Consider the following 12,153-nt stretch of genomic DNA (forward strand, 5'->3'; position numbering starts at 1 on the left):
CCTGAGCCGAAGGCAGAGGCTTTAACCCGCTGAGCCACCCAGGCGCCCCAAACTCCCGCTAATTTTTATACCATATAGATCCTCCAAATTAACACTGGTGTGTAGAAACTCAACTGAGCAATAAACTTTTTCACAAAATAGAAAATGTATCTGTGTATATCACTCCAGTCTACCGTAAACAAGGGAGACAAGGAGTAGAGACTTCCAGTTACAAAATAAATGTGTCGTTGGGATATAATGTACAGCATGGGCTATGTAGCCAATAACATTGTATTAATTTTGTGACAGATGGTGATTAGATTTACTATGGTGACCTTTTCTCAATGTATATAAATGTCAAATCACTATGTTGTGCACCTAAAACTCATATAATATTGTATGTCAACTCAATTAAATTAAAAAGAGCCAGCCAAACTGAAACAGGATAGTGATTAATTAAGCTGGTCCCTAGTCTACTTCTTGGTGATCTTCTTGCCTTTAAGAATGTAGAGATCACCTGAACTCAATCCAGGGAGGGGAAGGGTGTCATTTCAGCCAATTTTAACTGTCAAAACCTTGTCATATGGTTGAGCTACTTTGCTTGTGGGCATTAGAATACAAGTGAACTTCCCCAAGACTTTTCTAATGCTGTAAACAGACAAGCCAACACTTTTTTGTCTGGAGACTACTAATTAAGAAAAATTCTTTTTCTTTTCCTTTTTTTTTTTTTTTTTTAGGATAAATTCTTTCTTAAATATTTATTCTTGGAAGCAGAAATTATTTAAAAATTATTAATTGGGGCACCTGGCTGGCTCAGGCAGTGGAGCATGATCCTGAGTTCAAGCCCCACCTAGGGTATAAAGTTTACTTAAAAAATTTACAAAATAAAAATTATTCATTGATCATTTTCTGAGTAAGGAAATGTTCATATTCACTTGCCTTGTATTAAATATATGTTAGCGTATTGGGGCCTCACTAACAACTACTAGTGTTCAGTTAATTTCAAAGCTCTAACCTTTAATCTATCCAGGTTGTATGTCTTCCCATCAATTATGAATGCATAATGTAGTACTTTATAGCTGGAAAGCATAGCATTAAAACAGTGAATCAGTAAAAATATTGCCTTTGATTTTTATAATCTCTACAGATTGCAGTACTGTGATGAGACCGTTCCTGTAACTTTTGATCCACACACACAGTATCTTGGTCCTCAGAAGAAAACAGAGGAAGTTCAAAGAGACATTGGATTTTGGTGTCCCAGGCATCTGAAGACTTCTGGGGGACAAGGCTATAAGTTTCTGGGAATTGACCAGTGCGCACCTCCATGCCCTAACATGTATTTTAAAAGTGATGAGCTAGAGTTTGCAAAAAGTTTTATCGGGATAGTTTCAATATTTTGTCTCTGTGCAACTCTGTTCACATTCCTTACTTTCTTAATCGATGTTAAAAGATTCAGATACCCAGAAAGACCAATTATATATTACTCTGTCTGCTACAGCATCGTGTCCCTGATGTACTTCATCGGATTCTTGTTAGGTGACCGCACAGCCTGCAACAAGGCAGATGAGAAGCTAGAGCTCGGGGACACGGTAGTTCTGGGCTCTCAGAATAAGGCTTGCACGGTTCTGTTTATGTTTTTGTATTTTTTCACAATGGCCGGCACGGTGTGGTGGGTGATTCTTACCATTACGTGGTTCCTAGCGGCAGGACGAAAATGGAGTTGTGAAGCCATTGAACAAAAAGCGGTGTGGTTTCATGCCGTGGCGTGGGGGATACCGGGTTTTCTGACTGTTATGCTTCTTGCTATGAACAAAGTCGAAGGAGACAACATTAGCGGTGTTTGCTTCGTCGGCCTTTATGACCTGGATGCGTCTCGCTACTTCGTGCTCCTGCCTCTGTGCCTTTGTGTGTTTGTCGGGCTGTCTCTTCTTCTAGCTGGCATTATTTCCTTAAATCACGTTCGGCAAGTTATACAACATGATGGCCGGAACCAGGAGAAACTAAAGAAATTTATGATTCGAATTGGAGTCTTTAGTGGCCTGTATCTTGTGCCCCTCGTGATACTTCTGGGGTGTTACATCTATGAGCAAGTGAACAGGGTCACCTGGGAGATAACTTGGGTCTCCGACCACTGTCGTCAGTACCACATCCCGTGCCCTTACCAGGTAAAGAGCATTTGTATTAGTTTGCTATCCTTTTTAAAGATTCTATTTATTTGAGAGAGAGAGAGATTACCTGAGCCTTTGGGGATGGGGAGATGGACAGGGAGCAGATTGAGCAGAGAACTCAACACGGGGCTCAATCCCAGAACCCTGAGATCATCACCTGAGCTGAAGGCAAATGCTTAACCAACTGAGCCACCCAGGGACCCCTGTATTAGTTCATTATTTAACTTTAACACAGTGGACATTCCCTGGACATACACTTGAAATAGTCATGAACATGACATTAGATTTTCCATAAGAAAATCCAGTAGATGGAAAGATTGGGCATTAGCTGAAGCTGAGGTCAGGCCTTGAGTTCTTGCCTCAAGTTTAGACTTTGGTTACGATAGTTAAAATGCCTCCTTTAGCTATTCTTTTAATAAAAATTAAATTCGATTGCAAAGGCAAATAAATAATAATGAGGAACAGAAACAAGAAGAGGTCTGTCAACTTCTGCTGAAGTGGGAGTTGTTTTTAATTCTTCACTTAGTGCAGGGAAACCTTATTTGGGTTTATTTAATTTGATCGTGTCATCTTATAATGTTTTTGTTTCATCTATGCTTATAAAAACAGAACTTATTTTACTATATGGAATTGATACTTCTTTCACCCTGACCAACCAAATTTTTAAAAACATTAACAACAATGCATAAGGACTCTAAAATACTATGTTGTTCCACTGAATTTAAATGCAATTTTTTGGTAGATTTTAGTAGAAGGCAAATAGATGAATACTCAAAGCCAGATATTTTGGCAATTATAAGAGGCTGCAATACTTATAGGGAAAAGATGCTGGGAAATCAAGTCAAGATTTAGGATATTCTTCCTAAATATATTTAAGTGTTTTCCTTTTCTAGCTATGTATTTTGATATGCAGATAAGTTCTTCATTCGGAACTTTAGTAAAGAATATTAAAGCAGCACTGTTCATTATAGTGCACTATGTCAAACATTTTATAATACAACAGACTGAAAATTTATACTTTCTGTTCAAGTTTTACATTGATGGTATAGACTTCTTTCCACTTAAAATGTATCACTGAAATTTTTATTATTCACTGTTTTTTTGTAGGCAAAAACAGAAACTCGACCAGAATTGGCTTTATTTATGATAAAATATCTGATGACATTGATTGTTGGCATCTCTGCTGTCTTCTGGGTTGGAAGCAAAAAGACATGCACGGAATGGGCTGGGTTTTTTAAACGAAATCGAAAGAGAGAGTAAGAAGCTACTGAATTATCTGATGTTGTTTTAAATTAAATAGAACAAATACCAAGGAACTATTCAAGTCATTATTGTGCCAGAGTTTCATTATGCCAACTGTTATATCAAATTTGGAAATCTTTTTCCTGGAGAAATATACTTTATTCTGTTTGGCATTCATTAAAATAGACTCTGACCTATACTATTCTATTGAAATATGAAAGAAAGATTTGTTAAGTGTGCATTTTCTTTACACAGCTTATATTTAATATTATTACTGCTATCACTGGATTCATTAGTTCAGATGCAGCATTTTAAATTTTATCAATGATAAAAGATTAAATGGGATCAAATATATGTAAGGAAAATTATAGACTATGACTCAAATATATTATATGATCGTTTACTACCTTTAAGTTTTATCACACATAGTGCTGGCTTAAAATGGCTTAGGGCAACTTATTTGCCCTAAGATGGTAAAATTTTAAGCTTATGTAGTATTTTATAACAATATAGTAGATTTACAAGTAAATAGTTCATTTTGGTTAATTATATACATTATATGCTCTATACAGCCAACAATGTAGCATAGGTTTTTAAACTATTCCCCATTGGTTTGATTAATAAACTTTTTTGTGGTAAAAATTCAGAACTATGGATCTTTTCTAAGTTTTTAAAGTCTGAAGAATTGCATTTTTTTTAAGATTTTACTTATTTATTTGACAGAGAGAGGGAGAGAGCACACAAGCAGAGGGAGACGCAGGTTCCCCACTGAGCAGGGAGCCTGACTGAAGAATTGCATTTAACTGGACTTTAATTTTTTGCAATTATTACATATCTACTCCATATTTATATACATCACAGTTCAGTATAATTTGCTAACTTTAATGTTAGCAAACAATTAAATTTAACAACAACCATTCTACATCCTTTCTTTTTTGGTTTACTTTTATATTGATGTATTTACATGTGATAAATAGATTATCCCCTACGGTATGCTGCTTTGAGTTTCCTTGTCAGTTTCCTCCTTAGGTGTAGCCTCTCTAATTTTTTACCAATCTACTTGTGCCGACAAAGGCAGCTAACAGTGTATGCAAAAAAGATTTCACGTCATGGCAATCTACTTATAGCTCATAGTATCTGTAATCCCAGATTTCATAACTATAAGTCATTTAGAACTTTTAACCTGATCAACTAAAGATTTTAGTATAAGATTTATGCTTTTTGGCTTCTTTTTCTTTCTTTCTTTTTTGTCCCCCTGCTTTTTGGCTTCTCGATAGCACTTAACATTTACCTAGTAAGCCCGCTCCTTGGTTTCTCTTACAGTCCAATCAGTGAAAGTCGAAGAGTTCTACAGGAGTCATGTGAGTTCTTCTTAAAGCACAATTCTAAAGTCAAACACAAAAAGAAGCACTACAAGCCCAGTTCGCATAAGTTGAAGGTCATTTCCAAATCCATGGGAACCAGCACAGGCGCTACCGCCAATCACGGCACTTCCTCAGTGGCTATCACTAACCATGATTACTTAGGACAAGAAACTTTGACAGAAATACCAACCTCCCCAGAAACATCAGTGAGAGAGGTGAGAGCAGACGGAGCGAGCACCCCCGGATCCAGAGAACACGACTGTGGGGAGCCGGCCTCCCCAGCAGCATCCAGCTCCAAACTCTGTGGGGAACAGGCCGACAGGAAGGGCCGGGCAGGCAACGGGACAGATAAGATCAGCGTATCAGAAAGTACGAGGAGTGAAGGAAGGTGAGCTCCGATTTTGTTCTGTTAAATCGGGACTGCTTTGAATATTGCATTATGCATTTTTTATTAAAGCATAGCACTTCTGGAAAGAAAATGTGCTAGGAGATGACATGTGTCCATATATTTAATCCAAGGAAGTTTGGGTATAAGAAGTTTGGGTCCAGCCTGTAAATATGCTATTTGGTAGTTCAGTTCTTAGCTTGGAAAAGAGCCTTCATGAATGTTGTTTGCATAGGAGTGTGATGTTCTTTTCCGTGGCCGTTGTTAAGTGTTGCGTGTATATTTGGTAAATGCTGAGGAGCCTTTTGAGATACAGGCTATTGAGTTGTAATTGCTACTGTATCATAGTACTAAAAGGTATTTGTCATTTTATATGAAGATGATTATGTTTTTTACTTTCTGAACATGAAAGGATATTGACATTATCTTTAATGAATTTTTCCAAATGGTCATAGGTGATCCAGACACAGGTAAATATCGAATTAAGCAGAATGCCAATAGCTAAGTACTTTTAGGTCTCAAGGTTGTCTTGCCACCCTCCTCCCAAACTAAATCAGATGCACTTCTTTGTGTTCCCGTAACAGCTTTTGCTGTTTCTAATTAGATATGTGCCTTTAAAATGGGATGGGGGGGGGGGGGGGACAAACCAAAAGAGACTCTTAATCTCACAGAAAAAACGGGGGGTGGGTGGGGGGGGGGGGGGGGGGAGGGGATGGTGGGGTTATGGACATTGGGGAGGATATGTGCTATGTTGAGTGCGATGAAGTGTGTAAACCTGGCGATTCACAGACCTGTAGCCCTGGGGCTAATAATACATTATATGTTAATAAAAAATTTTTAATTTGAAAAAAAAACCTCCACTAGATTTGTAAACCCTCAATTTGTAAAACCTCAGAGCTGAGGTCTGATTCATCATTGTGTTGGAATTAAAATGTCTCATCCTTGGTGGGAAATGAATAAAATATTTGCTAAAGCAAGGGCCGGAATTCTGTCTTATTAAGTGTATTCCCGATGCTACAGTGTGCTCAGCCCACGCATGGGTGGTGCTTAATGCAATTTCTGAAGTTAGCAAGAACTGTATTTGAAAAGAAAGTATTTGCACTTTGAGGTGTCATGGTACACATAAAGAGTTTTAGTTAATTATGCAAAAAATTCACGAAAAGTGGATGGCAGCTGTAAGGACCTTTGGCATCACATCTGCGCTTTGGTCTGTAATATGTCACCTTTCGTCTTTTTACCTAGGCTCTCTCCAAAAAGTGACGTCCCCGAGCCTGGCCCAGTGCAGAACAGCAGCTCACAGGCCCCAGGTTCCTCTGAGCCGGGCAGCCCAAGAGGCTCTGCATCCCTGCTCGTTCACTCGGCTTCCGGGGGCAGGAAAGAGCAGGGCCGTGGCAGTCACTCGGATACGTGAGGGGCGGGGTTGCCTGCCCGTTGCAGAGAAGGGAGTTCATACTACACTGGCGGGGACAGTGCGCCGTCTTAGCAACATCACTGTCCCGTTCTTTTGCACTGAGAGCTACACCGTCGCTTGTTACACTGGAAACGGTAGATTCCGAGTATAATAGGATTCATTTCACACAGAGTTTCGTGATGACAGTATACCCAGGAAACAGAAATGTGCAGGTTAATAATATTTTTTTAAGTTGTGTGGGAGGAGGGAGTGAGAGGAATCTTCCTTTTCTATTTATGAATATTCTGCTCTTGTTAAAAGTATTTTAAAATGTACTATATGCTCTTTCACTTTTATGGTCTAAAATCAAGATATTACTTTGCTAAAGTATTTAAAACTTTGTGTCTTTTTTTTATACATTTGAAAATAAGTTTCTATGTATTTGAATTTTGTTTTTTTTTTAAGGAATCCTGGAAAAGCTATTCAAATATTTTTGTCATGTTATTCTGATATTTTAGCACTACTTTGGTAGCTTTTACACTGAGTTTCTAAGAAAATTGAAAAATAATACTTTTATAGTATGAAAAATATTTGACACACCAGAAGGTTTTATAATGGGAATTCACCTTTAAAAACCCACTTATTCCACTTTATCATCTTCCCTGTGTGAATTTTATAGTCTTATTGTTTTAGAAATTTCATACATCTATTATGCCACTAAAATGAGGTGCTTAATGTCCACTGTTGATTGTATTATGCTGCTCTGATCCTTCTACATTTTTAAATGATATGTCCTGAAGGATTAGGTGAAATGTTATTACTCTTTTAGAAATTAAGCCAAGTGCAATTGATTTCCTTTTAAAAAAAAAAAGTTTTATGACCACTCAAGATTGTATTTTTATGACCATTTATACTTGCTTGTACTTTTTTTTAGTTGCTTGTACTTTTAACTTTTTTAACGTTTAGAATACTAAAGCTTGTACAGTATCTTCATCAGACATTATGTAGAATTCATTCCTGTACCGAAATAGGATTTTGCTAAACATTTAAAAGTGTGCTTAAAAAAAAAAATGTGTTAGCACTATTAGTGTCAATCAAATGGGGGAAAAAATGTAGTCCTGATAAACATACTTTAAAATATTGAAGAATTTTCTTAATTTTATTTCCAATTAAGTGTTCTACTTTGAACATTTTCTGATGCTTTTGGTTTTTTCCTCTATTTAGCATTCTATTAAGCATAAAAAGATTATCACGTACTGTATGGAAAATGTAAATATTAACTTTTCCACATTTTTTAACTTTGCATACAAATTATATGATCTTTCCAGTAATAAAGTTTTCTCTGTATAAGAGATTGTGGAGTATTGTGTTTATTTTTAGTGGTCCTGACCCAGGAAGTGGTAGAACTTTTCAGATCAGGGGCTCCATTACTAATTAGCCAAAAGCTTTAAACTGGAAAAGACGTTGGGACTCAAATTTTTCATTTGTTACCGTTTTTCCCAGAGTATACGTGATACAGCCGTATTTATCATACTTTTTAAAGCCAGTGGGAGACCTGAAGGATGAGGTAAAGCAGTGGTAAATAAAACAATACTAAATTAAAACATTTTAAAAAACAAATAGGATAGTGAGGAATTGCCAGGCTAAGACCTTGGAGAAGAAAGAAATTCACCCTGCCAGCCCCCACAACTGGGGCTTCTTTAGCCCAGGGAGCATTTAATGGAATGGGTGGAAAAGGTGGCTGAGTGGTTGAACAGTTATTGCCAGCGTCCAAGGGCTGGGGTTCAAGGGAAGGAGTGTCCACACACCACACTCCACTTAGAGTTGTGACCTCGAAAGGATGTATCCTTTTGAAGGAAGGAAGTGTGAAGTGTAGGGACAGCAGCCCTGCTTCAAGTTATCTGCATGGTCTAGAAAAATCTCTTATTCTGGAATTAGAATAAGGTAGTTCTGGATTAGTCATAGGTAGAAGCAAATGGCAATCTTGTCTGGAGGAAGAAAATGCTATTCTCTGTACTCTACAAATACTTTTTCAAATATGATGTTCATCATATAGTCAAACAGAGACAAGCATGCAAAAACAGTGTATGAGTAAGAATCGGCACTAACATCTGACGGGGAGAAGAGCCAGAGGTACTCCTCGGGGATGAGGCACGGATTTCTTAAACTCATGTAACTTAAAAATATCACAAAAGGAAAAATGAGACACCACTACACCTATCAGAATGGTTACAAGCCAAAAAACAACTGACAATATCAATTTCTGGTAAGGATGCTGAGCAATAGGAACTCTCATCCACAGCTAATGGGAATGCAAAACGGTATAGACACTCTCAAAAACGGGCAGTTTCTCAACGCAGCCGGACTTGGTCTTCCCATGCGATCCAGCAGTCACGCTCCAAAGTAGTTCCTGAACTGACTGATGTAAATATTTCACCCTTGAGGTGCAGTAGAACTCCTCACTCAAGTCTGGCCAGCCCATAGTTAGCGGCTTCCTTCCAAAGAACATGGTAGGGAATGGGACAGTGGGGCACACTGTCCCTGCCAGTGTAGTATGAACTTCCATGCTAGAGAAACTGGACAAAACCCCACCTGAGGCAGGTGGCAGAGTCAGCATCAGTAGAGGGCATGACGAGAGTAGGTGCGCTTCCTATATGACCTGATGAGAATGGCCCTTGACCTTGGCGATCTTCCTCCCCCAAATCTATAACCTCAGTCTAGTTGTGAAGAAAGCAGAGAAATCTCAACAGACATTTTACTAAATACCTGACCAGTTCTCAAAGCTATCATGATCACCAAAAGTAAAGTCAGAAACTGTCCCAGCCAAGAGATGCCTGGGGAAACATGGTGACCAAATGTAATGTGCTTTCCTAGAAAAGAAGTACAGTAGATAAAAACTAAGCAAATCTGAATAAAATATGGGCTTTAATTTTAGACATTCAATGCAGTGAAATGTCCTTTGTGTGTGTGTGTGAGAGAGAGAGAGAAAGAGAATTTCCTTCCTTCTGCTTCCTTTTCTATTGGAATCCCTTTTAATCCTATTCTGGACATCCTAGGCGGATCTTCTAATTTTCTCACCTTTCCTCTCTGTTTATCCATCTCCTTGAATTTTGGTTCTCTAAGAAAATTTCTGAAACTTATCTTCTAAATTTCTACTGAATTTTCATTTGGGCTCTCATATTTTTAATTTCACAGAGCATTTTTATTCCTGTTATTTAAGATTTTATTTATTTGACAGAGATCACAAGTAGGCAGAGAGGCAGGCAGAGGCAGCAAGAGAAGCAGGTTCCCTGCCAAGCAAGGAGCCTGATGTGGGACTCTATCTCAGGACCCTGGGATCATGACCTGAGCCGAAGGCAGTGGCTTAACCCACTGAGCTAGCCAGGCATCCCTATTCCTGTTATTTTAAAATAGTATCTTCCTGTTTCATGATTCTTTTAGGCATATTTCCAGATAACATAAGTTGCTTTTTAAATATCATGTAGAAAACATGGATTTTTAATATTTATCTTGTAATGGGTGACTTTATGAAAGTCTCCTAGTCACTCTAATAATTTTGTAGTTGATTTTTCCTGAATTTTCAATGTAGATGACCTTTTCATCTCAAGTAATGGTCATTTTATTTCTCATCTATTTGCTCAAATTGGGAACCTCTCATTGTTAATAGTGGTAGCGGAAGGCATCCTGGTCTTATTTATTTTAATAAGAATGTCTCTAGCATTTCATCATTAAGAACACTGGTATTTGGTAGAAGATAGATCTTTTTTAACAAGTTAGTAATGAATTCCATTTTGACGATTTTTTTCAAATTAGCAGTAGGTGCTAAATTTTACTGAATGCCTGTTTGCTGTATTAGTCGAGGTAGGCTAAGTGCTGTAACAAACAGTCCTCAAATCTTAGCAGCTGAAGGAAGAGGAGCAAATGTTCTTGAGGTTCCAACTGATTCTTCAAGGACTCACCACTTCCATCTTCTGATGCAGCCATCCACAGCTGTCCCTTAGAGCTGCAATTCTCTGCAGGATTCTCTGTACCCAGCCAGCAGATGGAGGAAGAGAGAGTAAATGTACAGAAAAATGTCATGGGTCAGAGTGGGAAGTGCACACATCATTCCCAGCTACATTCCATTTATCAGAAGCCAGACACAGAATCACACCTAATTGCAGGGCAGGCTGGGGAATGCAGTCTAGCTCTGTGCCTGTGCCTCTTACTCAATGAGTAAGTTACATTTTCTAATACAATGCCATTCTTTCATTCTTTGAGTAACCCAAGTGGTCATGGTGTATCATTTAATATCCTGATTTGATTCGTTAGCAATTTATTTAAGATAAAAATGTCCATCCATACCTACCTGTATTCTAAGTGATTCCTCAACCAGGAACATAGCCTTTGTAATCAGTAAGCCTAAATTTTTAAAAATATTCTATTTCTAATAGCCAACTTCAAGACTATCATTTAATTCAAAAGAAAACAGCAGTTTCTCTTTCTCATGAGCCCAGAGTCTATGACGCAAAAAGAGCCTACTGTTCCAGGAGTGGTGACATTTATTTTTATAAGAATTACAGAGCATTTTTTGACCAGAAAAGTGGCCCTAAATTCCATACATACATTTACAATAATAACATTGGCATGAACAATGTGCCGCTCAACTCCACAGAGAGAAGAAATGATCAGGCAGCATTTCAACTTGAAAATCAGCCACAAATCCTCAACAGAATTTTACAGAATACCATCTTTCCAAAAGACAGCACATCCATTAGAATCCATCTGCTAGGCTATTTATGGTAGTGAAGGAATCTTTCCTAGACTTTCCTAGAAAAACTAGACCAAAAACAGCTTGTAATTACCACCCAGCATCAAAATCACCACTTTAGTGTTTCCTGATTTCTCAGAAATATGCCACTGGTGGGCTCTTCCAGTTATGACTGCTGGAAAGTTTTAATATTGCCAAGGCAGGCACTGGTACTCTCAAGAAAGGAAAGATATAATTTTTAATAATCACAAGAAGCCTTGCTATAACTCTTCTGAACGGAAAGCATCATCTTTAATACCTCACCACCCCCAGCACCAAAGACTGAAAATTCCAGACGCTGGAAGTTTTTAACAGTGGCCACTGTGATTTGGACGTGAGGAAGAACCAAACTTTCATGAACTCCTTTGCATCAACAGAGAGAGCAGACAAGAAAGGATCAAAGGCCTAATCCAAGTTTCTCGGAGGGCCTTGGCACTCAGAGCTGAACGGTAGGGGAGAGCAGCCTCAGAAAGTCTGTCGTGGACACTGCTCGGGGAGGGGAAGACAAAGGGAGCCATACGGAAAGAGTAGGGAAGAGGAAAAGAAGGAAGGACCAAAAGTGGTAAACACTAGTTAGAAATGAAAATACATGAAAAAAGTGCTGCTAAGATGAATTAATTTTACTAGCCAAATTCAAGGCTTTTATTTTCCATCCCTAGAAGGAAAAAGGAGAAAACTAGAAAAGACTTCTAAGGATATCCGTCACAAAACGAGAGGGGGGAGAGAGAGAGAATCTCGTTAAGTTTCAACAGAACTATCTTAAAGAAAGTTTTCAAATAAGCCATTTTCTCCAAGCTCATGCCCTAGTTCACCTTTATTTACATTATTACAAATAT

At 38.1% G+C, this 12,153-nt stretch overlaps 1 protein-coding gene across 2 annotated transcripts in view; it reads left to right on the forward strand.

Moving 5' to 3' along the window:
- Positions 1-7,880, forward strand: part of FZD6 (frizzled class receptor 6) — a 36,306-nt gene extending 28,426 nt beyond the window's left edge. For both annotated transcript variants that reach the window (XM_059394968.1, XM_059394969.1), the window contains exons 4-7: positions 1,127-2,144; positions 3,255-3,403; positions 4,713-5,141; positions 6,381-7,880. In XM_059394968.1, the coding sequence (XP_059250951.1) occupies positions 1,127-2,144; positions 3,255-3,403; positions 4,713-5,141; positions 6,381-6,549 (1,765 nt within the window). In that variant the 3' untranslated portion in view covers positions 6,550-7,880. The remainder of the gene's footprint in view (positions 1-1,126; positions 2,145-3,254; positions 3,404-4,712; positions 5,142-6,380) is intronic.
- Positions 7,881-12,153: the final 4,273 nt, after the last annotated feature.

The sequence above is a fragment of the Mustela nigripes genome, chromosome 3, assembly GCF_022355385.1.
Source record: "Mustela nigripes isolate SB6536 chromosome 3, MUSNIG.SB6536, whole genome shotgun sequence".
In the NCBI taxonomy this organism is placed as follows: domain Eukaryota; kingdom Metazoa; phylum Chordata; class Mammalia; order Carnivora; family Mustelidae; genus Mustela; species Mustela nigripes.